This window comes from Microcaecilia unicolor, chromosome 6 (assembly GCF_901765095.1).
Source record: "Microcaecilia unicolor chromosome 6, aMicUni1.1, whole genome shotgun sequence".
NCBI lineage: Eukaryota > Metazoa > Chordata > Amphibia > Gymnophiona > Siphonopidae > Microcaecilia > Microcaecilia unicolor.
In genome coordinates, this window is record NC_044036.1 from 119,993,982 (window position 1) to 120,021,172 (window position 27,191).

Sequence of the window (27,191 nt, forward strand, 5' to 3'; positions counted from 1 at the left end):
CTTGGCTCTTCTAAGCTTTAACCATATTCACTGCAATAAATACATTTCCTGTAATTTGTTTGTTTTTTTACTGGTTCAGTAATCATATCATTCAGATTAGAATTAATCAAACACTGTAGCAGAGTATCTTTAACCAGAAGAATTGTGTGTAGAAACATGACAGCAGGTAAAGGCCATATGACTATCCAGTCTGCCCATCCTCTGTAACTCCTTATAGCAGTGTTCTCAAAGCAAACGGATCTGGCACAGCCTCTCTACTATGTCTATGGAAAGTTTGCATTTGGTGATGCACGCTGGCAGTTCAAAACACAGCAACTTCAAACAGACAGATTGGAAGTAATTTTTCTTTCAGATTTCCCTTTAAAGCTTAATCCTGCTATGAGCCAAATTGCTACATTTACTCCCAGATTTCTATACAGTGCAACTTGAGTTGTGTGCACAAATGCAGTCATATTCTGGATTTGTGCATACAACTTAATTAGCATAACAAGCCAATCAGTGCTGATAATTGAACTTAACAAGCAATTATTGAAACTAATTGACTTTGCCCACAATTGTCTAAGTGATGTGCATAAATTCTAAGATGCAGATCTGAAAAGGAGGTGTGGCCATGGGCAGGATGTGGGCATTCCTAGAATTTACATGCTCCGTTATAGAATATGCCCATTCTGCGTGTAATTTAGGCACCAGCATTTACACCAGGTTTTATTTGATGTGACTAAATATTTTATTTAGTTACATTCATACCCCATGCTTTCCCACTCATGGCAGGTGCAATGCAGCTTACATGGGGCAATGGAGGGTTAAGTGACTTGCACAGAGTCATAGGGAGCTGCCTGTGCCAGAGGTGGGAACTGAACTCAGTTTCTCAGGACCAAAGTCCACCACCCTAACCACTAGGCCACTCCTCCACTCCACTATAGTTACAGAACACAGGTGTTGAGCATAGTCTATAAAATACACCTAGGCGTATTTGTTTTTTCAGTGCCAATTTTTTAGGCATGATATATAGAATCTAGCCCTTAATGAATAGTCATAAATTTATGTTTAAGATTCATTGGCTGACCTCCCCTCCCCCATGTTTATATCATATCAGCAACCAATAGGTTAAGATACAGCAGAGAGAAAAAAAGGCAGCCAAAGAAGGTTTGTTGACAGAGTCCAGAAAAGCATGGCACTTGGCATGCCACTGTTTGCATGAACCAAGGTAGTCAGAATGTTGAAGCTTACAGTGTATATTTATTTGTAGTATGGATTGGGCAATATAGTTGCAATAAAGTAGTAATACAAACTACATGATGCTGAATGTTACATAAGAATCCTTTGCCAGGGATACCTCATTAAAATGCTCTAAAAGACTGCAGTGTGTGACGTTTACATGGAAAAACAGCATATGTGAATAAATGCGAATTTTACAGTTCCACTTTATATGGAGAGATGCTGTGGAATGCATAGATTCTAAGGAGACGTGTTTTGGGAATGGTTTGGGTAATGTAAAAAATGTACGCTTACTTCCAGTCTTGCAATGGGAATACATGCATATTTTTAAAATGTTCCCTATTGGCTTCTGCACCTCCACTGGGGTTTGCAGGTGTCAGTAAACTGCTCATCTCAGCTAGGGCTTCACAGGAGTGATTGAGGAAGCAATTGTGCTTAACCTTCTAGTCTTTAAAATGACACAAAAATCTAAAAATATGACCTTAGGAGCTTGGATCCTTAATTGGCACCTGCGTTACTTATAGTTTTCTGAAAGACAGCACTTAAGATATGTAAGCGCCAGCCCTTACACATGCAAAGTACAGACTCATGTCGCTCTTTTTTTTATGTGAATTTTTTTGTCCCCAAAATGGTTGCTATGATTGCATATTTGGGGAAAATACTCATGCATTTCCTATGTCCCTATAAGTATTTTACAAAAGATTCTACGTTCATATATTCTGTAAAATAGAATGGGAATTGTGAATGTCCCAACTTCAGGGGGTCTTGCGCGTGCCATGTCCGGCGCGAACATTAAAAAAAATTTTTTTGTAGCGCTGATGTTTACCCATCGGGCAGTGACGTGCATTGCCTGGTTACTGCCGGGTTAGTGCGGGAGCCCTTACCGCCACCTCAATGGGTGGTGGTATGTGCTCTCCCCTGAAATGGCCATACTACAAGTGCTTCACTTGCTGCACAGCCATTTCTTTTTAAAAAACCCAGCCTTTTACCCACTGCGGTAAAAAGGGGCCTCAGCGCACATCAAAAACAAGCGCTCTAATGCCGCAGCTTATTAAAAGGACCCCTCAATATCCCTTTTATAACCTAACATCGTTTGCAAGATCCACATTCAGAAACCCCACGATGTCTTCTTTTTGCATCTACATTTTCCACTATCTCTGACACAGATGCATGCTCATTTTGCATCGATCACAAAAAAAGTCGATGTACTAATCTGCAGAATTTCCCATGAGTTAGCAGCCTACCTCACAAAAATTTGCAACATAAATGCACTGGGTAGAAACATTTTCCATAATTACACATCACTGAGGCACTTTTGGTAAAAACAGGCCTGCAGCTAATGAGCTGCCACAATACAAACTTATGAAATAGCTCATTAATACTGAGTTTAAATACATTTTTATGCTTAAGAGACTGATGTTTTTGCAAAAGGGACGTTGCATGTAAAGAGGTGAAAATGCCGTATTTTCAGCATTTTTGTGCATTTTGGGACTTTCTTTTATTGCACAAAGCACCTTTTCTCATAAAAATCACAAGCTAGAACATTCACCTCTAAAGTTGCAAATGTTATTACTGTTTGAGTCCATGTCTGTCAATTCTTGTCCCATTGACTACAGAAACAATGGGAAGTCATAACAATTCCTCATCTTCAGAGTTCTTGTAGGTCTCCTTCTTTACTAGACATGTCCATTCACTACCCTGCATTCAGTTCATTAATTTTACATGTGTAAACAGTTCACACAAAATCATTAACTTACTTATTAATGTGCACAATTTCCACATGTAAAAACGTTTTTACGCACCTAAAATGTTTTTCAAATTAATAAAATTTGAAAAGAACTGAAAAAAATGTCTGAAAGTCATCCAGAAAGTTCAAAAATGAACTGAAAATTTTGTATTTGCATATCCCTAATATTTTTCCCTTTCTATTGTAAGTTCTCTGCAGTAGAGTGCTCACTCATATTTTCTGTTTCCGTACTGACTTACCTACCGTTCCTTTGCACAGTGCTGTCAGCACTACACAAACATGAAAGAAGTGTTAAAATACTTAATTTTGAACATCCATATAAAGTACTGCATGTGATTTTGCTACAAAACACCAAACTAAGTAGATTTATTGCAACTGTACAACTTAAGAAGTAAACCTTTCACTCCTAAGACACTGAAGACCAAATTAAAATTCGTGCTGAGCTCTGAAAACTTATCTTTAGTTAATGATTGTATCACCAAAATTGCTGTTTCACTCTTCAGAATGCTGCTTCATGCAGAGGCTTTCGCTGAACTCTTGACTCGCACCCTCATTCGAAGCTGAACTTCTGATTTCAGTATCAAAAGCAGATTCTTCAGCGGCTGACCTATGTTCACCACCCAGGTTTTCAGGAAGATTTTCTGGTTCAACATCCGTTGTAATTTGCTGATGTAAATCTTCCAGCGGAGCAAAATCAGAAACCTTGTCAGATGGTGTAGTGTCATCTGACTGTTGTGTCATCACTTTGTCTTCAGCCACACCGTCTTGAACACTTTTATCAGTAGCCACGGCATCTTGGACCACATGGGAAAGATCATGTCCTGCTGCCTTTGTTTCTGAGTGTACCCTTTCAATACATTCCTGGGCTTGTGCTGTGGGACCAGCAGAAACCTCATCAATGTCTTCTTTAGTATCTACACTTTCCACTGTTTCTGATGCTTTCCTCTTTTCATCTTGCCCGTACATTTCCATGCCAGAGACTTTTGGTCTATCCGAAAGCAACAGCCCATCACATGATTCTGAAATAGCACCTTCAGTCCCCAGACAATCCTCGCAGATTTGCTCGGAAGTAAGCCCTGAGTGTTTCATCTCTTCTTTTGCTGCTTTCTCTACCTGGATTTCTTCTCTTTGTTTTTCAATATTTTCTTCAACATGTTTCTCGATTTGTATAATTCCTCCTCCTTGAATAATCTCCTCTATGTTTTGCTGTTGAACATTTGCTGGTGCTTCAACAGTCACTGTCAACAGACTCCTGATTTCATTTACGTCATCCAAGGCCACATTGTGAGTTTTTTGTGTCATCTTTTTGTGTTCATCTTCTATCTTTTCTTCTACTCCTTCTTCCCTCCCCTTATCTGGATATGTTGCCTCTTCGTTACCCTCAAGTTTTACAGGGAATGACTTTTGTTCATCAGTCGTGCTGGAAGAAACAGTTGAATCTCCATCAGAAACAACTGCCTTATCAGGCAATGTTTCAGCATCAGGCTTCTCTGCTATAAAATTATTGGGCTCTTGATCATTACTGTGCTTCTCCTGATCAGCAAATACATCTTCAGCAGATGTGTTATTGTCTGAACTTGCTTTCAAGGGGGTCTGCATCTTTGCAGGACTGGCTTGTGCTGATCCTGAAGGGGTCTTCAGATCAGTTAAACTGGACACGCTCTCACAGGTCAAGTGAGCATTGTCCTCAAATAGGTTGTGCTTCTTCAAACTGGCAGCTTCCTGGATCACTGGCAATGATAAAATATAAAAACACTATAAATAGCTTTGTAAGACTTACTAAAAATGTACTCATCTATGAGGCATATAATACAGCTTTCTCTGATTCATAATGTACTGTGGCATATGTTGAATTCTATAAAGATTACACTCCCCCAGATATTCAAAATTATTTAACCGGCCAGGAATGGCTCCTGGCTGGTTAAATAGGGTTTAAGCACCTAACTATGGATATTCTGCAGGAGATAACTGGTTATCTCATGCTGAATATCCCAGTTAGCGCCTAGCCACTAACCAGCTATACTGCACGACATAGCTGGTTAGGCGCAGATATTGAACGGATGTTGAGCAGTCAAAATAGGCCACTTAAATAGCAGGCCTATCTTTGACCGCTAAAAAGTTAACCGGTTAGCGCTGAATATCTGCCTAGCCGGTTAACTTTTTAGCGACCAAAAACTCTGGATATTCAATGTTAATCACTGGAAATGGCCCGGCATATTTCTATTGATTACTGTTACAACTTAAAACTCCTTAAATCGTCTTCTCTCCTAGTCCATGGGGATCCAGTATCACCATCTGACAGCTCCTGATGAACAAGGAACCCTACGGAGAAAAGTACTGTCCACTGAAGTAGGAAAGGGATGTAGTCTCGGAATAGCGAGCAGTACCGTCGCTATGTAAAAGGGCCCCTAGATTCTTACAGGTCACGATTTGGGAAGGTCTAAGTGTCCTCCTACCTTTTACTGCCTCATCAAGAAGCATCTGCAGTAAAATCTCTTCGTAGACATTTTCAACTTGTATCACATTTGTGTAATCAGCAAAAATGAACTGTTCAAACTTTTGAAGTTCCTATGAAGTTAAAGGCAAAAACCAATTAAAAACACAAAAATGGTATTTATTTTTTCTTCCTGCACTTATGCCATGGCTCTGGCTCATGAGTATTGCTGTCAATTTCTGGATCCTGCCATGGGATCAATAAAGAGGCACAGTTATAGGTTTCTGTACATGCCAGTAACTTTAACAAAAGTCTACCTGCTTCATTCTTTAAGAAATCGCAAAGCACCAAGGAGTGTTCAGCCAATAAGATTGCTTGACTGGCTGACACACCCACATTGGTCACTGGTACAGTGAAAGAACGAACAAAGGAACAGCCTTTGGACCTGCAGGCTGCGGGGAAAGCGGTGAAAACAGCAGTTTTTAAAATAAAAACATTGGACCGAATCCTATAAATTGTGCCAAAAAATCAGAGCTGAAAAAATGTGCTAAGTGCAATTCTGAAAGATAGCTGCCATTTACAGAATATACATAGCACCTAACTTTAGATGCAAGGATTTAAACCCTGATATAAATCCTCATGCCTAAATTAGGCACAGATACCCCTTATTATATAATAGCGCATATCAACACCCCTGATCTGCCTATGACTCTCCATTGGCAGCACTCCCTTTTTGGAACCATGCGTAAAATTTATGCGCGGATCCGTGTGACTATAAATGCATGTGCAAATTTCAATTAAGGCCAATTAGTGCCGATAATTGATCATTAACACCCAATTATCCACGCTAATTGGCTTGCTATTCAATTAAAATTTGCACACAATTTTAAGCACCATTCATAGCATTTTGGGAATAATGGCTAATTCAGTGGCAATTACTGTGGACGAACTGAGATCTTTAGAAACAGGAGAGGTTCCACGAGATTGGAGACGAGCGGATCTGGTCCCTCTTCACAAAAGTGGAGACAGGAAAGAAGTGGGAAACTACAAACCGGTAAGTCTCATGTCGGTGGTAGGAAAAATAATGGAGTCGCTACTGAAAGAAAGGATAGTTAACTTTCTAGAAGCCGACGGGTTACAGGACCCGAGGCAACATGGCTTGACCGCCAAACGAATCTGATTGACTTCTTTGACTGGGTGACCAAAGAACTGGATGAGGGACGTGCACTAGATGTAATCTACTTGGAATTAAGCAAAGCCTTTGATACAGTCCCCCACAGAAGACTCGTGAATAAGCTGAAAGGGTTGAACTTAGGACCAAAAGTGGTTTTCTTTGCACCGCTTCCAGTCTTTTTACATCTTTAGCAAGATACGACCTCCAAACCTGAACACAATACTCCAACTAGGACCTCACCAACGACTTGTAGAGGAGCATCAACACCTCCTTTCTTCTGCTGGTTATGCCCCTCTCTACGCAGCCTAGCATCCTTCTGGCCACTGCTGTCGCCTTGTTGCATTGTTTCTTCACCTTCAGATCCTCTGACACCAACACCCCAAAGTCTTTCTCCTGAGTCGAGATTACTAATCTCTCCCTTCCTATCCGGTATCTCTCTTTTGGGTTTCCGCACCCCAAGTGCATCACTCTACACTTCTTGGCATTAAATTTTAACTTGAAATTCAAATTACAGCTTCACATCCGCTGTGTAGATAATTGGGTACAAGGAAACAGCTATCACCTCAATTGTGAAACAATACTATGCACCATGGTGGAGAAAAAAAGCTTCAGTAACGCCACCCAGTCAGCCCAAGAATATCAGACTATAAGGCGTGGGCCAGGCACAACATCATCTAGCTCAAAAAAAAACTCCACAGTAGCTTAGTGTCGGATGATAGATGGGTTCATGTATCCATAGATCACAGGATATCAAATTCAATTCTTTACAATCTTATATTGCACTATAACCGAAAGTCACTTAACTTGACTACAATCAAGTTGTATCGCGCTGACAATCACAAACGCTGATCGTGACCCAACAGGGAATCCCCGTTTCGCTGTCGCTGCTTCAGGGGTTCATCATGCTATAAGGTTTTAAAACCAATTTCTCGTCTGCTGCCTTCCATAGACATGCTCACAATCCTGTGTCTCATTTACTGCACTCCAAAGACGAGCATGTAACTGACAATCATGCGCCTTTGATCACCCGTAAATACTATGTGCTCAACCCTCCAAAATCAAGGATGACCAATCAGGAACGAGTCAAGGTATCCACATCATTATTTCGAAACATCCAATCCCCAGGACCCTAAACACACACTCACTCAGCAGATCTTTTTCTATTAAGGAGAACTCAAATCAGCAAAGCAGAAGTCAAAAAAATGCTGACCATTCTACCCTAATGTTCAGTCCTTCCAGTTCAGTAGTGTTAAAATAGAAAATCCATTTCTGCTCTAATTGTCACAATCGATGGCTTCAGTCTCCTCTCCTCTAGATGGGTTCTAAATGTTCCAAGACTGTGCATCTTAAGTCGTCGAACATATGTCCGGCCGTTTCACAATGAGTCACCATAGGGGCTTCACGCTTCAAAAGGACAGACTACAAGATGTCTAAAAACACAATTAATGGAACATCGTTCATGTTTGAAGCTTTTGAAACGTGAAGCCCCTATGGTGGAGGATCTGAAGGTGAAGAAACAATGCAACAAGGTGATGGCCATGGCCAAAAGGATGCTAGGCTGCGTAGAGAAATCAGCAGAAGAAAGGAGGTTTGGATGCTCCTCTACAAGTCGTTGGTGAGGCCCCACTTGAAGTGTTGTGTTCAATTTTGCTAAAGATGTAAAAAGACTGGAAGCGGTGCAAAGAAAACCTACAAAAATGGTATGGGATTTGTGTTGCAGACCGTACGAGGAGAGACTTGCTGGCCTGAACATGTATACCTTGGAGGAAAGGAGAAACAGGGGTGACATGATACAGACATTCAAATATTTGAAAGGTATTAGTCTGCAAATGAACCTTTTCCAGAGATGGGAAGGCGGTAGAACTAGAGGACATGAATTGAGGGGGGCAGACTCAGGACTAATGTCAGGAAGTATTTTTTCACGGAGAGGGTGGTGGATATGTGGAATGCCCTCCCGCGGGAGGTGGTGGAGATGACAATGGTAATGGAATTCAAACATGCGTGGGATAAACACAAAGGAATCCTGTTTAAAAGGAATGGTTCCATGGCATCTTAGCTGAGATTGGGTGGCGACGCCAGTAATTGGGAAACAAAATGGGAGCTGGGCAGACTTCTACGGTCTACGCCCTGATTGTGACTGAATAGATAGGGACGGGCTGGAGTATAAATTTTAAGGGGCTTCAATGTTAGCTTCAGAACTTAGTACAAGAACAGTACTGGGCAGACTTCTACTGTCTGTGCCCTGAGAAAGGCAAGGACAAATCAAACTCTGGTATACATATAAAGTATCACATACCATGTAAAATAAGTTTATCTTGTTGGGCAGACTGGATGGACCATACAGGTCTTTATCTGCCATCATTTACTATGTTACTGTGGTTCCTAAGCCTGGTTTTTGCTTGGAGATGCTGCTGATGGGCAAAGGGAAAAAAGTTTTGGTTTGTTTGGCATTTTCCCATGATTTTTTAATGATTTTGGTTTGTTTCACACATTTGTGTTAATAAAAATTTTTTTTACATGCATTAGAACTTTAATATGCTCAAATCAACTTTACATATTAGTTCATAAGTTAACATGTGTTGAATTAATTTTGTAAGATATGTTAATGAACAGAATATCAGTTAGAGAGAGAGAGAGTTTTTGTTAGAGTTACTGGTATGAACAGAAACCTTGTAGGTGAAATAATAATAATAATAACTGCATATGCCATTGTGACATAATGGTGACACCTAGTGGTCAGACTCAATGTCCATGCTTATCGGGTATCAGAGGGAAGCATGATCACTGCAATGAATATGTTAAGTTTGGAGAGGATAAAAATAAGGTATGTGGGTGATCTCCTGGTAGAGGAACAGTTCCAATTGAGCTGGAACTCTAAGAGAGGGAGGAAAGCACTAGGCCAAAATAAATCCATTGTCTCTTTTGTGAACTTTCACTTACAGAACAAATAGGAAAGCTGGAAGTGTGGAGGAAAGGAGACAGGGCAATCACATATGTGTCCTCTCCCACTCTTTAATTTGCTTTCACTGCACCTAGGGCTTCTTTTACAAAGCCATGCTTAGCGATTCCCATACTGGGTCAAACCAATGGTCCATCTAGCCCAGTATCCTGCTTCCAACAATGGCCAATCCAGGTCACAAGTACTTGGCAGAAACCCAATTAGTAGCAACATTCCATGCTACCAATCCCAGGGCAGGCAGTGGATTTCCCCATGTCCATCTCAATAACAGACTATGGACTTTGCCTTCAGGAACTTGTCCAAACCTTTTTTAAACCCAGATATGCTAACCACTGTTACCACATACTCCGACAGCAAGTTCCAGAACTTAACTATTCTTTGAGTGAAGAAAATATTTCTTCCTATTTGTTTTAAAAGTTTTTCCATGTAACTACATTGAGTGTCCCCTGGTCTTTGTACATTTTGAAAGAGTGAAAAATCAATTCTCTTCTACCCGTTCTACACCACTCAGGATTTTTTAGGCCTCAATCATATCCCCCCTCAGTTGTCTCTTTTCCAAGCTGAAGAGCTCTTAACACTTTAGCCTTTCCTAATATAGGAGGAGTTCCCCTTTATCATTCTGGTTGTTCTTCTTTTTCTAATTCCACTTTATCTTTTTCGAGATACAGTGACCAGAATTGAACACAATACTCAAGGTGAGGTCGCACCATGGTGCGATACTGAAGCATTATAATATTAATGGTCTTATTTGGCATTCCTTTCCTAGATGTAGGCGCGTCCACCAGGCACAAGGCGTATTCTATATACGGCACCTACATTTAGGCGTTTCTAATAGAGGGCCTCTTTTACAAAGCCACGCTACCGATTCTCGGTGCGGTAAATGAAAGGAAGTTCATTCAATTCCTATGGGTCTCCTCTCATTTTCCGTGTGGGAATTGCTAGCATGGCTTTGTAAAAGAAGCCCAGAATACACCTAGGCGTCTCTATCCGATGTGTCTAAATTCTGGGTGCCATATATAGAATCTAGTCCTAAATGTCCATGAGATAGATTTACATGTGCAGCCTCCACTGCACGCAAATTTTTCTCATGCGAATTTCTCGTGGTTATCTGGAAAACCAGACTGGCTAGGGGGTACTCCAGGAACAGCTTGTGAAACACTGGCATGAAAGAAGGCACAATCTTGTGATGAATCTACTTTTTATGTGTGCATACCTGCGCCAGTTTTTGTGGGTAAAGCATACTTTAAGGGGGAATTCTATATAATGTGCCAAAAAATTGGCCCCGAAAAAAGCGGTATTCTATAAGCCACACTAAAAGTTAGGCACGATTTATAGAATAGCGCTTAGGCACTGGGGTCAAGAATAAATTTAGGCATCACCATTTGCACCAACAAAAGCTTGGTGCAAATGACTGCGCCTAAATTTACGTGCGATGCCCCAATTACATCCATGACCCTCCCATTTATGCTCCCTCTTTTGGGCTGCACGTAAAATTTAGGTGTGGATCCCTCACCTAAATTTGTGCACCGACATAATCAAATCTAATTAGTACTGATAATTGCTTCTTAAAAAGCCAATTATTGGCACTAATTGGCTCGTTATTCAGTTAAATTCTATGCACAATTGAGAGTGTGCCCAAATTTGCATATACAGTTTTTGGCGGCTTTTATAGATTTAGGGGATAAATATGGTAATAAGCTTTATAAAATTATTCCCGTAGGGGGTAATTGTATGAAACATGTGTTAATATTTATATATCAATTGCACTTGTAAATGATTAGAGCACTGGTTTCCATACCTGGTCCTGGAGGCACCCCAGCCAGTCATGATTTTTGGCTATCCACAATGAATATTCATGAGAGATATTTGCATGCTGTGCCTCCACTACATGCAAATCTCTGTCATGAATATTCATTGTGAATAGCCCAAAAACCTAACTGGCTAGGGTGCCTCCATATACACCAAAATGCCCAAAACCCACCTAAGCACTATTCTGTAAATATGCATGTCTCATGTAGCATGTGTTTTACAGGTGGGCATTACACATAGGCAGATACTGAGTAGGTCTCACACTTCCACATATACCCCTGGATTCTATATGGCGCTCAGATTTGGGTGCAGTGCTGAGATGTATGTACATCTTAATTGGCTAATGAGTCATTAATGAGCAATAATTGGACGCTAACAACCTATTATTGAGGTTAATTGGCACCCATTGGGATATGTGCTCACATCTGGCTGTGCGCTATTTTATAATGCTGGGTGCCCAAATCCCATAGCGTGCAACTCAAAGGGGGTGTGGCTATAGAGAGGCCTTGGACACTGGATGCTATCATTTCTCCCTCTCCCCTTTTTCTGGGGGGGGTGGATTCACATAAGGGGAACTAAGTATATGAGAGAGAAGGTACAGGAAAGATTAAATTCCTATGTTTTTGTGGTACTCCAAGCTTAGTCAGAGATAAAAGGGGGGGGTGTACATGTATTTCAGTAGGTTGACCATGAAAGGCTACATTAAGACAAATCCTTGTTTTGCCCAGTTTGGGGAAATAGGAATATAAGAATAGCCATACTGGGTCAGACCAGTGGTCCACCTAGCCCAGTATCCTGTATCCAAGAGTGGCCAATCCAGGTCACAAGTACCTTGTTAGATACCCAAATATTAGCAAATTACATGTTACCAGTCCCAGGGCAAGTAGTGGCTTCCCCATGTCTATCTCAATAGTAAACTAAATGGCAAATATATTAAGGACTAAATGGAACTTGGAACATATTAAAGTTAAAGCAATGTTTTGGGGGCAGAAACTGTGTTACAACATAGAGAGGTCAGATATTCAACCTGCCATATTATACTTCCTCCCCTAGCTTGGAATGCAAGGGTCCTCCTTCAACCTAATTGAATATTGATCATCTATACTTAATAGAACTACAATAAGTCACCGGTTTGCAAGTTGAAGCTATCGTCTTCTGCAGTGTTGGCAAAGTGATCTGAACCAGTGCTTCCTGAAATATTTTTTTCCTTGTGGTGCTGCTGTCATAGTCATATTGCTGTCAATATAGAAGGAAGACATCAAGAGTTACTTCTGAGTGCCACATGTATTGCAGTTCTAGCATACTTCTATAAAACCCAACATGAACAATAGAGTACAGTCATGCTGAACAAGACATTATAATTTACCAAGGCATTAAAATAATTTGCTAATGAAAAGTACATCTTATTCAATGGAACATGAGATCCAGTTAAGAGTAGTTTATCACTTAAAGAATCAGAGTGTGAAGCAAGGAAGTCAGGGTTCAAATCCTATTTCTTCCAGTTTCACTCTTTGAAAGTACAATTGTGAGAGAGAGACAGATACATATTTGAAATATAAAAGATGCAAAACATAATATTTGTCTACCTTCAGTACGCGCAGTTTCACTTTCTCTATGGCAACTGCAGTTTTGGATGAGTCTCCTTTAAGAGTGTGAGACAGAAGTTGCTCAAAAGTGAACACCGCATTTTCCATCAGCTGGAAACAGAGACATTTGAAAGAATTATGCTTTACATTTCAAGGAAAACAAATTCAGAACAAATGCAACACCCTTCTGCAGTATGGTGTTCCAATAATGGAAAATGTTATCAATGCAAAAACATTTTCCAAAGGTTTTACAATGGGCTGATAATACCCAGAGAAAATCACAAGGTATAAAACAGATCTCAGGTAGTATTTTGGAGCTCAGTTTGGTTTGTTTTGCTGTTCAAAAATATTCAGAAGCTGGGTTGTTATCGTCTGCCTGTTTTAAGCCTTATGCTGCTCTTTTCAGGTTTTGATCTCATATCTATATGTGGTTTGAAAGTTTGTACAGTGCCTAACTTTTAAATCAATAAAGATATTTGAAAAAAAAGATCTCACCTCCTGCATGTAATTCTGTGTCCTCTGAACAACAAAGTCAATACAGTAGAACTTGAATCGGCTTTTGAGGTCTTGGAGTTGTTCTCTTAGCAGGTTAACTTTCAGATAGCAGGGTTCCATTTTCTTGGAGTTTGATGGTAGATTTGCCAGCTGGCTCAATCTCTGTATCCCAAGCACAGAAACAGATAGTATTACAGAAAAAGTTAGTGTGTTTCTGTGTCAGTTCACTGGGATATGCAGAAATAGGTAGTGAAATGTGGAGATAAAGAAGCTGAGAAACACTGAAGGTCGAATATGAGATCCATGATTTATTCATATTAGACCTTCAGTGTTTCTTGATCAGAACCCTTATTTTATCATCCTCACTTTAATATTCCCTTATCTCTTGTTTGTCCTGTTTGTCTGTCCTAATTAGATTGTAAGCTCTGTCGAGCAGGGACTGTCTCTTCATGTTCAAGTGTACAGCGCTGCATACATCTAGTAGTGCTTTAGAAATGATAAGTAGTAGTAGTAGTAGTAATCTCATAAATGTTATATAATGCATTTGCGTAAGTATTGAAAGAAAGCATTAAGTAAAAAAAATAATAAACTGTGAGGATCTGGACTGCAGTTATCTGTCCAAAAGTATTGTTTAGTACAAAGAGAGAGATGACCATAGCACAGGACAGAGTGATTGATCTCTGCATTTTTGTTTTTAATTAGTAGAAGAAGTTCATTGAGAAATCAGATCTCTGTATTTTTTGATACTAAAGTGAAACCACTTAGAAACAGAAATGTTTTCAAGGCTGGGTGCACTGCAGCTCTACATGGGGTGCTGTCTGGCCACCATGGAAAGTATTTTGGGAGGTAGAACAGGAGAAAGTGGAAAAGGACTTAGTGCAGATGAAGCTGAAGGGCTGTGTATTGGTTCTCTGTCCATTTCAGCTAATACGATTGTCAAGGGAATCATTATTCACATTTTTTGATTCAAGTGATAAATGTATCTCTGATGGAGGAACGCTCCCCCCAAAATGCAGTACTCTGTGATTTGTCCACTGTGGTGTCCACTGCTAATTTGGACATTGCAGACCTTTGAGGCTATCAGCCGGTCTCAAATCTCCCTTCTTTGAGTAAGCTGATTGAAAGTGTCTTTTGATGCAGCTAGTGGAGTTACTTGATGGTGGCTCGATGCTGAGTGACAATGTCACAGTTCCAAGACCATGGAAGTGTCATGGAAGATTTTTGTTTTTGCTTGGCATGAATTTCAACAGTGAACTGAACTGAACTGAAGATGGGTGAAAGCTTAGAATGCTACTACCAGAGAATATCGTTAGAGAGACGGCAGAAGTCTATACAAAAGATTGGTTTGGAGTACTTCTCTGGTTAGATAAGTACAAGCTGTTTTATCATTTTTTGATGTGTCAATTTTCGATACAGGTCCATTGAATGTTTATTTAAATTATTTTGGGGGATTTTCCCTTTATAGTGTGATTGCTATTATCAATTTTTACAGCACATTTTTCCCAGTTCCATATTTTCATGAGATTCAGAGGGGAATTTTTGGAACCAATGGTTTTTCTCCATTAGATGGAGTTTTTTTTAATTGGTTTTTTTCCCCCTTTAATTCATTAAGAAACCAGTGATATTACCCTGCTCTGTTTGCAGTTGAGGTGTACTAGGTGGTGGTACTTTTTTTATTCATTATTGAATTTCCTCACTGGGAAGCTTTGAGGTTTCATTTGTTAAATATTTTGGTATATCTCTATGGAAACTGTGAAAGATTAACAGCTTTAGGCACAAGCTGGTGTTCATTTTTAGCACTGATTTATGTTTGAATCTTTTTATTGAAATTTCCTAAATAATAAACAGAACCAAAGGCAAGAACATGAGACACAGAGGCATGTTGTACAAATCGGAGCACCAAGGACCTTGACTCTTATAGCCCTCGGCACTCCCACCACACTTCTACCTTGTATACACATAGAACCAACAGAACGCCACCTCCCCGTAACCCTCCCCCCATCCCCCCTCCCCCATGCTCCATGATATACCCTTACGAATTCAAGATTCTACTGCATGCTACTGGGGTTAACAAGTCCCAAAATGGTGACTACCACTGACAATATGCTTCCCCCGTGTTCGAGGCTAGGTCTCTGACCCCCTGGCGCTCCAACGCATATAAATGTATCATCCTAGCCCGCCACTGCTGAAGGGTAGGCGGTTCCGCTCCTATCCAGTGCTGGAGAATTACCTTTTTGCCCATGAGGACTGACCGTTTCAGAAATGGTTTTAACCCCTGGACTCTCTGCACAGAGAGGTAAAATTGATCAAATAATTGTAATGCATGGCCCTCCAGGCAACTCCCCAGAGAGCCGTTTGAGTTCCCATTTAGAATTTTTGAAGTGTCTATAATAGACCATTTTTGGAGAGTCTTAGGTCAGAATGTTACTGCCTTGTTGGTAATGTTGGATCTGTCCACCACAAAGGCAGGAGGAACTGGGATATCAGCAGGGATGGATCCCCACATGGGCCTACTGGAATTAGGCCCAAAGACTCAAAGGTGTAGGGGACCTTCTCCTTATCAAGGTGGGCTTTGTGTAGCAGCCTACCTGTGCAGTCTGGTGGTTGTGTGTTTCAGAAACATGATAAATCTATTTATAAACTGCTGAAACCCTGACATTTACCATTTATTAATGCTTGCGTCAATACCCTCTATCTAACAGTAACTTGATGTTATATGCACACTTGTATAAATTTTAAAAACTTGAACAGTTGTATGTGCATTATATTCCTTGTGTGATGGATAGTAAAATAATGTTAAATCCCACTGCTGCTCCTTGTGATCTTGGGCAAGTCACTTAACCCTCCATTGCCTCAGGTAGAAGCTTAGATTGTGAGCCCTCCTGGGACAGAGAAATATCCAGTGTACCTGAATGTATCTCACCTTGAGCTACTACTGAAAAAGGTGTGAGCAAAATCCAAATAAATAAATGTACTTAATAGTTGTGGCCAGGAAAAGGGGGGTCCTGGCCCACATACTTGTGATCTGTCCCTGGATGTGATAATATGGTTTGCTTCCTTTCTATGTGGCCACTTCTAAAAGATTGTTGTGAATGGGGAGGAATGTGTTTGGTGGGCTATAGAATCTGGCATCCTGCAAAAACTGCCGCTATTGGCAGTACTATTTATTATCTACGTTTACCATTGGCTCTGCTACTGAGACAACATAGGATGCAGTTTAGAATCTACATTAAAGATATTCCACTGTTGTTGGGTTTATGTTAGCTGGGGTGTTCTCCTTACCTGTTATACTTTTTACGCATATATACCCACATGCAATTTTGTAAGGGCCTATTTCCACATGTAAATACATGCTTTACATACAGAAAATACTTTGTAAAAATTACTCCCATTTTGGGCAGGATATAACCCTATTATCACAGATCATGATTTTCATCCCATTGCTAGTATTTAATCAGAAGTAACAGGCTATGTACTCTTCTACCAATTCACTAGAATCTTATTTGAAATCTAACATTTTTACAAAACAAATTCCAAAGAAAGTACTCTTTGAATCTTAGTGCACGCCCTGGTCATCAGTAACATGGACTAATGTAATGCCTTATGCCACGGATTAAACCTTTAGTGTCCAATGTTCCCGTAATAAGCCATATGGGAACAGATTGTTGGGAACACTGGACACTAAAGGGTTAATCTTTCAGACACCCAGCACCTTCAAAATGTGCAAAATACTGTGTTAAATGTATTAGCAGGGCTAAGAAATATGATCATGTCATCCTCTTACTCAAACAAGAGCACCGATTGCCATTATCGAACTGTAGTACATATAAAATTTATTCCTGGCCTATAAATTTGGTTATCTGCTTTTCTTATCACTCATTCTGATACCCTATTCCCCTGGCAGAACATTAAGATCAAGTCAACAGCAACTGCTTTTACTTCCTACCTTTAGGCAGATAAAATTATATGATTATATTCAAAATAAAATTTTGAGTGTGGTTGCTCCTAGGCTGTGGAACACCCTCCTAATTCATTTAAGGTCTGAAACTTATCTAAAAAATATTTCAATCAGGACTGAAAACATTTTTATTTAGAGATGCTTTCTCAACATAGATTAATAGTATTCCTCTCTCATAGGTCGGGAAACCCTAGCAGGACGATACTTATCTTCCTTTCACTTACCTTTCCTATTGATAAGGGAGTTACTTTTTCTCTTTTCTAATATTTTATTTGTACACTGCTCAGAAGGTATTCAATGGACAGTATAGTAAAAAAAAAAATAATAATAATAACTTGAAGGAGAAATAAGGTCTTACATGCAAATTTTCTTTCCTTTAGGCCCTCCAGACTGGTCAAGACACTAGTCTCCATTGGCTGGTAGGGTGTACATAACTCAAGCATCCTGAGCAGTTTGGAGACTGCTAAGGAAGCTTGAATTAAATACTCTTAATTCCAAGAAGGTTAGATAAAACAGGAGACCAAGTAAAGTCAAATCATTGAAATCAGTTAGGGCTGTCTCAGTTTCCTCTTCCCTCACGTAGCCGTCCTCGCCATACTCTCAAAACAAAGCAAGCAAACTTATGAGCTGCTGCATCCACGTCGTTCTTTATTGTTGGTAGCATTTGTATTTAATTTCATTTATATTTTCAAACATGCCAGCTTGTGCAGTATACGGATGTACACAGAGGACGTATACTAATGGAATAACTTTTCATAGGTAGAGTAGCAATTTGTTATGGGATACCCTAGCACTGTTATATTCGTGCAGAGAATTTTTTTCTTTTAGTAAAGGACCACTAAAATAGATATCATGTTACGAGAATCAGGTGCTCAGTATTCAGAGTTTCTATCTATTTATTTATTTATTTATGACATTTATACCGCACATTAAACATGAATTAGGAATATTTTAAATCTCTTTTTTCCTGTGCCTAAATCAAAAGAAAAAGATGGAATGTGGGAACTTGCTCCTTTTGTTTTGTGGATTGCAGAGGTATTTCATAAAAAGGCACTTGATATTTTTATTACTATTATTTAAAAGACAGATATTGAATGAGGGCAGAGCTAGCTTTATGCAAAAGTCCAGAGTCAGTCTAAATTGCCAACATTGTCCAGTTCAGTACACTATTAGCCTCCAAGTTCATACAAAGTTAATTATGTTCCATGGAAAATAAATCTGTTGGCTCAGGGTGCCTGCTATGTGAATATTCCATCATTTCATTATTGCTACCACGTATTACATATGGGCATTTGCTTTAAACTTTGATTGTTTTAATTTGTTTATCCAGACTTTACATACACATGGTTTGCTTTTTAACCCAAAGGTGAATCCTAAGGGTGGTTGAACAATTAGGTATAAACTGTTTTGTTTCTGATTTTACTTGTTTTGGAGTGCTTTGGGTCCTGCTGATCTGTACATCTGCTGTCTGGAATTTTGGAAGATGGAAATAAGAAAATAAAAATTAAATTTTGGATATACTCTGTAGAAGTTGTTGTTTATTTTTGCAATGTGATGGATGCCTGTTCTGGTGTGTGCATGTGATAATCTTTGAATAACTGCCTATATTTATAGCTATGATTTCTGAACATGTGACAAACTTTTAAATGCCCAGTTGGGTATATATGCTAATCTCAACTTTGTTAAATGTTTCAGACATATTCATCTATTTGTTCCAATGATATAACTGAATTCTATTATTCTGTCTCACTGCATTTTCAAATGTAAGCTACATTGAACCCGACTTTGCTTGGGATAATATCCTGCTTATAATCGAAAGAGAAAAACGCCTATATTGCGACCCACATTGGGAGATGGGCGTCTTTCTTCCGTGGGCGCCCAAATCGGTATAATCGAAAGCCAATTTTGGGCGTTTCCAACTGCAATCCGTCGCGGAAACGGGTAAAGTTGACGGGGGCTTGTCGGAGGCGTGGTGAAGGCGGAACTGGGGCGTGGCCGAGGAGAGATGGGCGTCTTTAGCTGATAATCGAAAAAAAAGGCGTTTTTACTGCGATTTTGGGTCACTTTTTTTTTACCCTTTTTTTTCACGAACAGGTCCGAAAAAAGTGCCCCAACTGCCCAGATGACCACTGGAGGGAATCGGGAATGACCTCCCCAGACTCCCCCAGTGGTCACTAACCCCCTCCCACCAAAAAAAACCCCACTTTAAAAACTTTTTTCCCAGCCTCTATGCCAGCCTCAAATGCCGTACCCACCTCTATGACAGCAGAATGTGTTCTATCCTGTGACAGCCTTTCCCTGGTTCTGATGTGGATCTCGGGTGAGTGTGACACCTTTTCTGTTATGCGCACTGCAGAGTCACATCAGCAATGCATTGTGGTGGGTGTAGGGTATTGGGCTCCGTGATTCTACTAGGCTGTGGCAAATGCTCACGATGCTGGTAGTTGGTAGGCTCTACTCCCATGGTGCTTTTCCCCCTGCTTACTGGGTCAGAGTGTGCCCTGTTTTGTTTCTGGTAGTCCATGAGGTAGTGGCCATTTTTGTAAGCCAGTTTTAGATCCCTTTCACGTGTTAGCCACGTTAGAAAACTTAGTTCTTCCCTTGAATGTGGCTGAAAGAGGGCATTGTACAGCATTCTGCCAGCTCTGACCTACTGCTAATCTCAGTACCAGCGAGACTTGTTGCCAGTGGGGCACAACCTCTGATCTGCAGTTAACTGTGAGTAAGCGTGCTTATTCCAATAAAGGACGTTTTTGGAGAGATTAGTCTTCAGGTGTCAACTGGTGTGCCAATGTTATATAGCAGCAACAACTCCTAGAGGCCTGCGTGTATGCAGGTCCCTGAAGCACTTTTAGTGGGTACCACAGTGCACTTCAGCCAGGTGGACCCAGGCCCATCCCCCCCCCCCCCCCCCCACCTGTAACACTTGTGCTGGTAAATGGGAGGCCTCCAAAACCCACTGTACCTACATGTAGGTGCCCCCTTCACCCCTAAAAGCTATGGTAGTGTTGTACATTTGTGGGTAGTGGGTTTTGGGGGAGGGGGTTGGGTGCTCAGCACCCGTGGTAAGGGAGCTATGCATGTGGGAGCTGTTTCTGAAGTCCATCGCACTGACCTCTAGGGTGCCCAGTTGGTGTCCTGGCATATCAGGGGGGCCAGTGTATTATGAATCCTGGCCCCTCCCATGACCAAATGGCTCAGATTAGGACGTTTTTGAGCTGGGCGTTTTTAGTTTCCATTATCGCTAAAAAAAACAAACGTCCAGCTCAAAAACGTCCATTTTTTTCGAAAATATGGTCTGTCCTGCCTCTTCACTTACCCGTTTTCAGACATAGACACCCATGGAGATAGGCGTTCGCGTTTGATTATGCCCCTCCACGTGATATAAAGGTTTATTTTCAAATCCTTTCTCCTCCACCTTTTAAGACACTGCCTACCTGCTGGATAGTGATGGCACAAGGAAAACAAGTTTGGTCCAGTGAAGACTAACTCAAAATAACCCGTTCCTTAGCTGGGCCCTAGTATTATCATATTGCAAATGCGACCATACTATGCCTCTGTGGTTATGTTTCACTAATAAGTTAAACGATTAACTGGATTTCTTGAAAGGATTATATAAACTTTGGATGCATGACTAGGAACACAAACATACACTCATTTATTCAATATCACAATTCCTCATGTACAGCCACAAAACAACCTGTTAGGCTGGACAGTGTTCACAATGAGCTCCTTTTATTATTGACCAGATAGAGATAAGAGTTTTCAGTTTTGACACAGTATAAGTCATCACAAGAACAAAATGTAAGAAAACCAATGGACTGCGTTAGGGGCTTATAGCCCATTTAGTTGTAGTTAAACAAAAGAGATCGGCATGAAACAAAATATTTGTTTTCATTTTCACTTATAAAACTACTTGCCCCTGAAACGTTTAAAAACAGAATAATCCATTTGTGTATCTAAAAGGTAAACTTCTACAAAAGATGAAGATGTGATTCCATGTGCCCCAATGAAAGGAGAGTTTAATTCTACTTCTGTTTAATTTCAATATATTCCATCATCTTTTTAACATCTGGCTTCTTAAAGTAGATTACAATGGTTAAGATGAACCCATCAAGAAATAGGATATCCTCACTGAAATTTGGCCATCTCTATTGTATAGAACAGTGTAGAAAAATGAGCACAAAATACAGCCTTTATTAGTGCTGTTTCTACCAGCTACAATAATTTTTGAAGCTTCTTTTAGTGATATTCAATTTTTATTTCATGATATTTATATCTAGATATGGGAAGCTTTCAAATAAATTAAAAATCTGTCTAATAAGTTAAAAAAATCTTTTGCCCTCCACCTTTTAAGGCACTGCCTATCTAACTGGAACAGATTTAGACTTTTTATAGATGGATTACTCATAGGCAGTCCCTTATTTCTAATAATCTTTTGTTATTGTTTTCAATAGTGTTTGCTATTGTTTTGGGTGTACTAAAACCATGGCAAGCTCCACCTGCTGCTATCAAGCTCCGCCTACTGGCTTCAGCTCACATAATAGACTAGATAGGCTCACTTTCTCTCCTGTTTTATCCAACCCCCTTGCTTTATTCATAACTTCTGTACTATATGGCATGTACACAATATAAAATTTGTTACCTCTATGATACCAAAGCAAAATTTGTCAACATGAAAGTTAGCATGTTCTTTTTATCTTTTCTTTTTTTTGGAAAAGTAGGGTATTTACAAAACTCACACAAAATATGTCATGAAGTCATGCTGCACTTTAAGTTGTATTATAAATTGGTTCTATGATACCATGAAACAAAATCCAAATAATTTACACTTTACCTCCTTCAGCTGTGCAGCATCATTTGTTGCCTGGAAGTTCTGGCTGATCTCACTGACTTCATTTTCAAACAATGAACGAACTTCATTAAATCCAGAGCTTACTGGGCCCATGAGCTCCTCTAATACAGAAGCCAAAAATGGCTGGATATTCTCTGCACAGCACTTCTCCGCTGATTCAGACACCATGGCTAAAGTACATAGAATAACATGTAAGGAAACATGCTCTACAGTCTCCAATCTGCAAATATGTAATATGCTTAGGCGATCAAGAGTGGTATCTATGCCTAGGACTGTGCTGATGAAGTTCCAGCCAGTACGGGAATCCATATGTTGTCATACTTGCCACTCTGCAAAGTGCTTATGATAGATGCACTGGGTGCAGATAAGTGGTACCCAGGGCTGCTAATGAAAGAAGATAAGACAGGCTAAGCTCCTGAGGATCCCTTCCTTCTGCACAGTATTCCTGCATGGGATAAACATAAAGGAATCCTGTGCAGAAGGAAGGGATCCTCAGGAGCTTAGCCTAGAATGGGTGGCAGAGCTGGTGGTTGGGAGGCAGGGCTAGTGCTGGGCAGACTTATACGGTCTGTGCCGGGGCTGGTGGTTGGGAGGCGGGACTAATGCTGGGCAGACTTATATGGTCTGTGCCGGGGCTGGTGGTTGGGCGGCGGGGATACTGCTAGGCAGACTTATACGGTCTGTGCCAGAGCCGGTGGTGGGAGGCAGGGATAGTGCTGGGCAGACTTATACGGTCTGTGCCAGAGCTGGTGGTGGGAGGCGGGACTGGTAGTTGGGAGGCGAGGATAGTGCTGGGCAGACTTATACAGTCTGTGCCACAGCTGGTGGTGGGAGGCGGGGTTGGGGGTTGGGAAGCGGGGATAGGGCTGGCCAGACTTATACGGTCTGTGCCCTGAAGAGGACAGTACAAATAAAAAAAGTAGCACATATGAATTTGTCTTCTTGGGCAGACTGGATGGACCGTGCAGGTCTTTTTCTGCCGTCATCTACTATGTTACTATGTTATTAGGTGGACAGGAAAAGAGGTGGCCGCCTATGCTATTGGAATGCCTTACTAGGGGCCCTGTTTACTAAGCAGCGTTATAGGCGCGATAACATTTTTAATGCTCGTTAATCATGTACGTGCCTACAATATCCTTATAGGCACCTACATGGTTAGCACAAGCGCTAAGTGTAGGCATGCTAAAAACACACGCACCTTAGTAAACAGGGCCCTAGGTGAGTTAAGAATGATAACATATATGATTGCTTTTCATAAGAAGCTAAAGGTGCATGTTTTCCAGTGGGCCTTTCATTTATGTTGATTACAGGCTTACGTTATAGGCATATGCTATTACCATAGAACTTATCATTTGATTAGAGGAGTCTAGGTGCTGTAGTTATGTTTATTTTATTGATTGTATGTTATGATAAGTTAACTGGAATAACAGGCCACACAACACAGTCCTATTTTTATCCAGTTTATCTTACCCGGTTAAGTATTGAATATCACACTTAACCTGGTAAGTGTTGCCCAGTTATGTAGAACTGGATATTCAATGCTGGTGCCTGGACATGGCCCAGCATTGAATATCTGAGGATACTACCGCCAGCAGTCCAAAAACCACCAGCAGCTGATTTTTGATGCCTACATTTTTTTGCATATATTTTTTTCTGGTTTTACATATTTATTATGTATGTTTTTGTACATTGCCTAGAGTCATAGTGCACATTATAAATATTTTAAATAAATATAAATAAATATCAAAGAGCAACATGTCTGTGATAGAGAGCTGCATGGGAATGGGGATTGTGGGAATCCCGCAGGGATGAAAGAAATTGCCATTCGATTCCCATGGAAGTGTAGTCAAAATTTCTGGTGGCTCCAGAATGAGACTTGGAAAGTATGAAGAGAGGCAGTTGGAGTGCCAGAATGAGGCGTGGAATGCCCAGAGATTCAGCTGGAACACCAGACTAAGGCTTGGAACACTCATTGGTTGAATAGTGAATACCATCCAAAAAACCATGGGACACTGTTGAGGTTAGGAGAAAACAGAAGGCTATGAGAGTAAATAATACCATTGACTCATGCGGGTATGGGTGGGGATGGAGGAGATTAATTGTGGAGATGGGTGGGGATGGAATGGATCTTAGCAGGTACACATGGGTGTGGGTTAGATTCCATTGGGAATGGGTGTGGCTGGGTAAACTTTCTGTCTCCGTGTAACTCTCTAGTCTGTGGAAAAAGAGAAGCGGAGATAGATGGACTACAGGGCATAGGATATTAGAGCTTGATAGTTCCTTTGTGGCATGGATGGACATTTTGCCGAGGATTACCACAACCTAACCTTTTAGTTGGATTATTGGCAGTGGATGGTCTGTGATAGATACTTAGCCTGCCTTCTATTATATAAATCTGAGATTTTAAAGGATGTGTGGATTTTTAGTAGTGTAGTGAATAATTTTTCCTGATAGAAGTAACATGTGTTTAGGGCTCAGTCCTTGGTTCCATCTGAGTTTGTGTCTTGTGTGAAGTCTCCCTTGACTTTGGAATCTGTGTCCAGTGTGAAGTGACGTAAGAGTCAGAGGTTTTACCCCCTCCTCTGTTTGTTACTAAATCAAGGAATGAAGCAGCAGGTTGAAACTTAAGCCAAAGGGACAAGGAAAAAGAAGCCCCACTCAAAAGCTGGAGGAGATACTGTGTACAAGATTATCTCTATTGGATAAGGATCCCAAAAGGGAGAGATTGTGCATTTGATTCAGAGGGGTATAGGTTTGCCCTGGCACACAATAAACCTTTTACCCCAAAATACTGATTAGTATTAAAAAAGTTCACATACACAAATAAAGGAGTACTGCAGCATTTATTCAATGCTGTACAGCCTCAGAACAGAAAGTCTACCTAAAAGTAGTAATTGTTGGAACACAACATATCTGTCCCTGACAGATTGTTTGAAGAAACCTCTATGCCAGTGCTTTGAAGCACTGAATACATGCACACGTTTATCAAAAGGAATAGTTTGTCTCTGAAGAAAAGGGATTTCTGTGGGAGCTCTGGGTTTGTTTGTTTATTTATTTATTTATTTATTTGTTGCATTTGTATCCCACATTTTCCCCACCCTTTTTGCAGGCTCAATGTGGCTTACATATTACCTTTACGGCATTAGCCGATTCCGGTCTGAACAAATGCACAGTACGAATGAATACAAGGTGATGTTGTGGTAGATAAGGTACATGTAAGATAGGTGCAGTTGGGGGAACTAAGAGAGGGGGGAGGAAGAGTCAGGTAATGTTTCGTTCCAGTTGCATGGTGGTCTATAGAATAGTATGCAATTTAGGTGGTCGAGCAGGGTTTTATGGTGGATTCCAATTGAGGCCATTTCGAGGTGGGTTGTTATAGATACTGCAGTGGTTTCAATCGTGAAGTGAGATGGGTATATGAGTGCTATGCCCCCTCCTCTTTTTTCTTTCCTGATCCAGTGGGTGATTTTATATCCTGGAGGACATAGGTTTAAGATGATAGGGTCCTTTTGATCATGGATCCATGTTTCAGTGATGAAGAGTAGATCAAATTTCGCTGATGTGATCCAGTCTGTTATTGTTGTTGTTTTGTTTACTACGGATCTGGCATTGACGTAGCCTATTTGAATGTTTTGGTATGGATCTTCTGTATTCAGTGTTATGTTGTGAATTGCAACTGAAACATTGCCCTTAAACTAATAGCCCCAAAAAAGCAGATATATTTGTGAGTTTAAAAAATCAAAGCTAACTACCACATCTGGAGGCCTCTTAGGAACTTTTATTACATTACTTTGGGAGATATGTTCATAGTCAAGATTCCTTGAATGGCTTTAGGAATATGCTGATTCAACAAACCAAGAATAGCTGAAAACAATGTACTCTGTCCATTGACCTTTAATCTTCATAGCTAAAAACTCCTTTGACTTCACGATCTGATCCATGTCTGAACGAATAGTTCCCTCCAGCTGTTTAGCCAGAGTACTGCATTCTTCTTGCAGTGCCTGGAAAACTTCTGACACCTGGGCCTGGACCAGATTATAAGCTTCTTCCACAATCTGGACACAAAGATAAAACACATGTTAGTGCATTTAGAAATCACTGCTGTGATCAACTATAAAAGGGTTTTGCAAATTCTGACAGTAAGGACTAGAGGTGGCTTCTACAAGTTTCATGTTATTCCATGCTATTTGCTGCCACACTCAGCGCTGAACTTAGGTCAGCAAAGATGACAAAATAGGTAACTGATAAGCATCTGTAGTTTCTGGTGAAATGGGAAGAGGTCAGGGAGTAGATATTACACTAGAATGTAGACTACTGTTGGATGAAAGAAACAAACATATAGGGCAGTGCTTAATAAAAATTTGCAAACTTCACTTAAAATAATGAAAATTTCAAGTTCCTACCATAGTACCATTGTTTGATGGGAGCCAGTCTTTACTATGCAATAAAAAGGGTATAAGTTAAATAATTCTCTGTTTCTTCAGAAATAATCATAATTCTCTGTTTCTTCAGAAATAATCATGTACAAAGTAGAAATAATCCTGATTATTTCAAAATTAGTATGTGTGAAATAAGCGACTGCCTAGTTTCCTTAGCACAATTAAAAGGGGAAGTTATCAATGTGGGATAGGCTTAAGATGGGCTATTTTACCACAAGTTGTGCTCAATGCTGGGCACCAAATACTTTAACTATAGTTAGTTTACTAAAAAAGCAGTTTAACTACATTTTTTGTAGTAGTTTAACTACACAAGACTACTGCAAAAGTAGTTAACTACTTCCTAAAATCAATTGAACAACCATTGCACTTAGGAAGAAATGTTTCATGTTTAAAATCAGAGTTGATAAATTCTCAGCAAATCACCAATTAACTAATGCTAAATATTTTATGATTACTCTGCTTTGTGTTTAAAGTCTTAGAATTCTCACTGTCACTTCAGTTTACACCACATAAAAAT

At 40.2% G+C, this 27,191-nt stretch overlaps 1 protein-coding gene across 1 annotated transcript in view; it reads right to left on the reverse strand.

Moving 5' to 3' along the window:
* Positions 1 to 2,210: 2,210 nt before the first annotated feature.
* NIBAN1 (niban apoptosis regulator 1) overlaps positions 2,211 to 27,191 on the reverse strand; it is a 234,590-nt gene continuing 209,609 nt past the window's right edge. The window contains exons 8-14 of the mRNA XM_030205896.1: positions 26,128 to 26,290; positions 22,218 to 22,405; positions 13,423 to 13,584; positions 12,928 to 13,038; positions 12,470 to 12,577; positions 5,422 to 5,533; positions 2,211 to 4,695 (exon numbers count right to left, since the gene is read on the reverse strand). Of these exons, the coding sequence (XP_030061756.1) occupies positions 3,458 to 4,695; positions 5,422 to 5,533; positions 12,470 to 12,577; positions 12,928 to 13,038; positions 13,423 to 13,584; positions 22,218 to 22,405; positions 26,128 to 26,290 (2,082 nt within the window). The 3' untranslated portion in view covers positions 2,211 to 3,457. The remainder of the gene's footprint in view (positions 4,696 to 5,421; positions 5,534 to 12,469; positions 12,578 to 12,927; positions 13,039 to 13,422; positions 13,585 to 22,217; positions 22,406 to 26,127; positions 26,291 to 27,191) is intronic.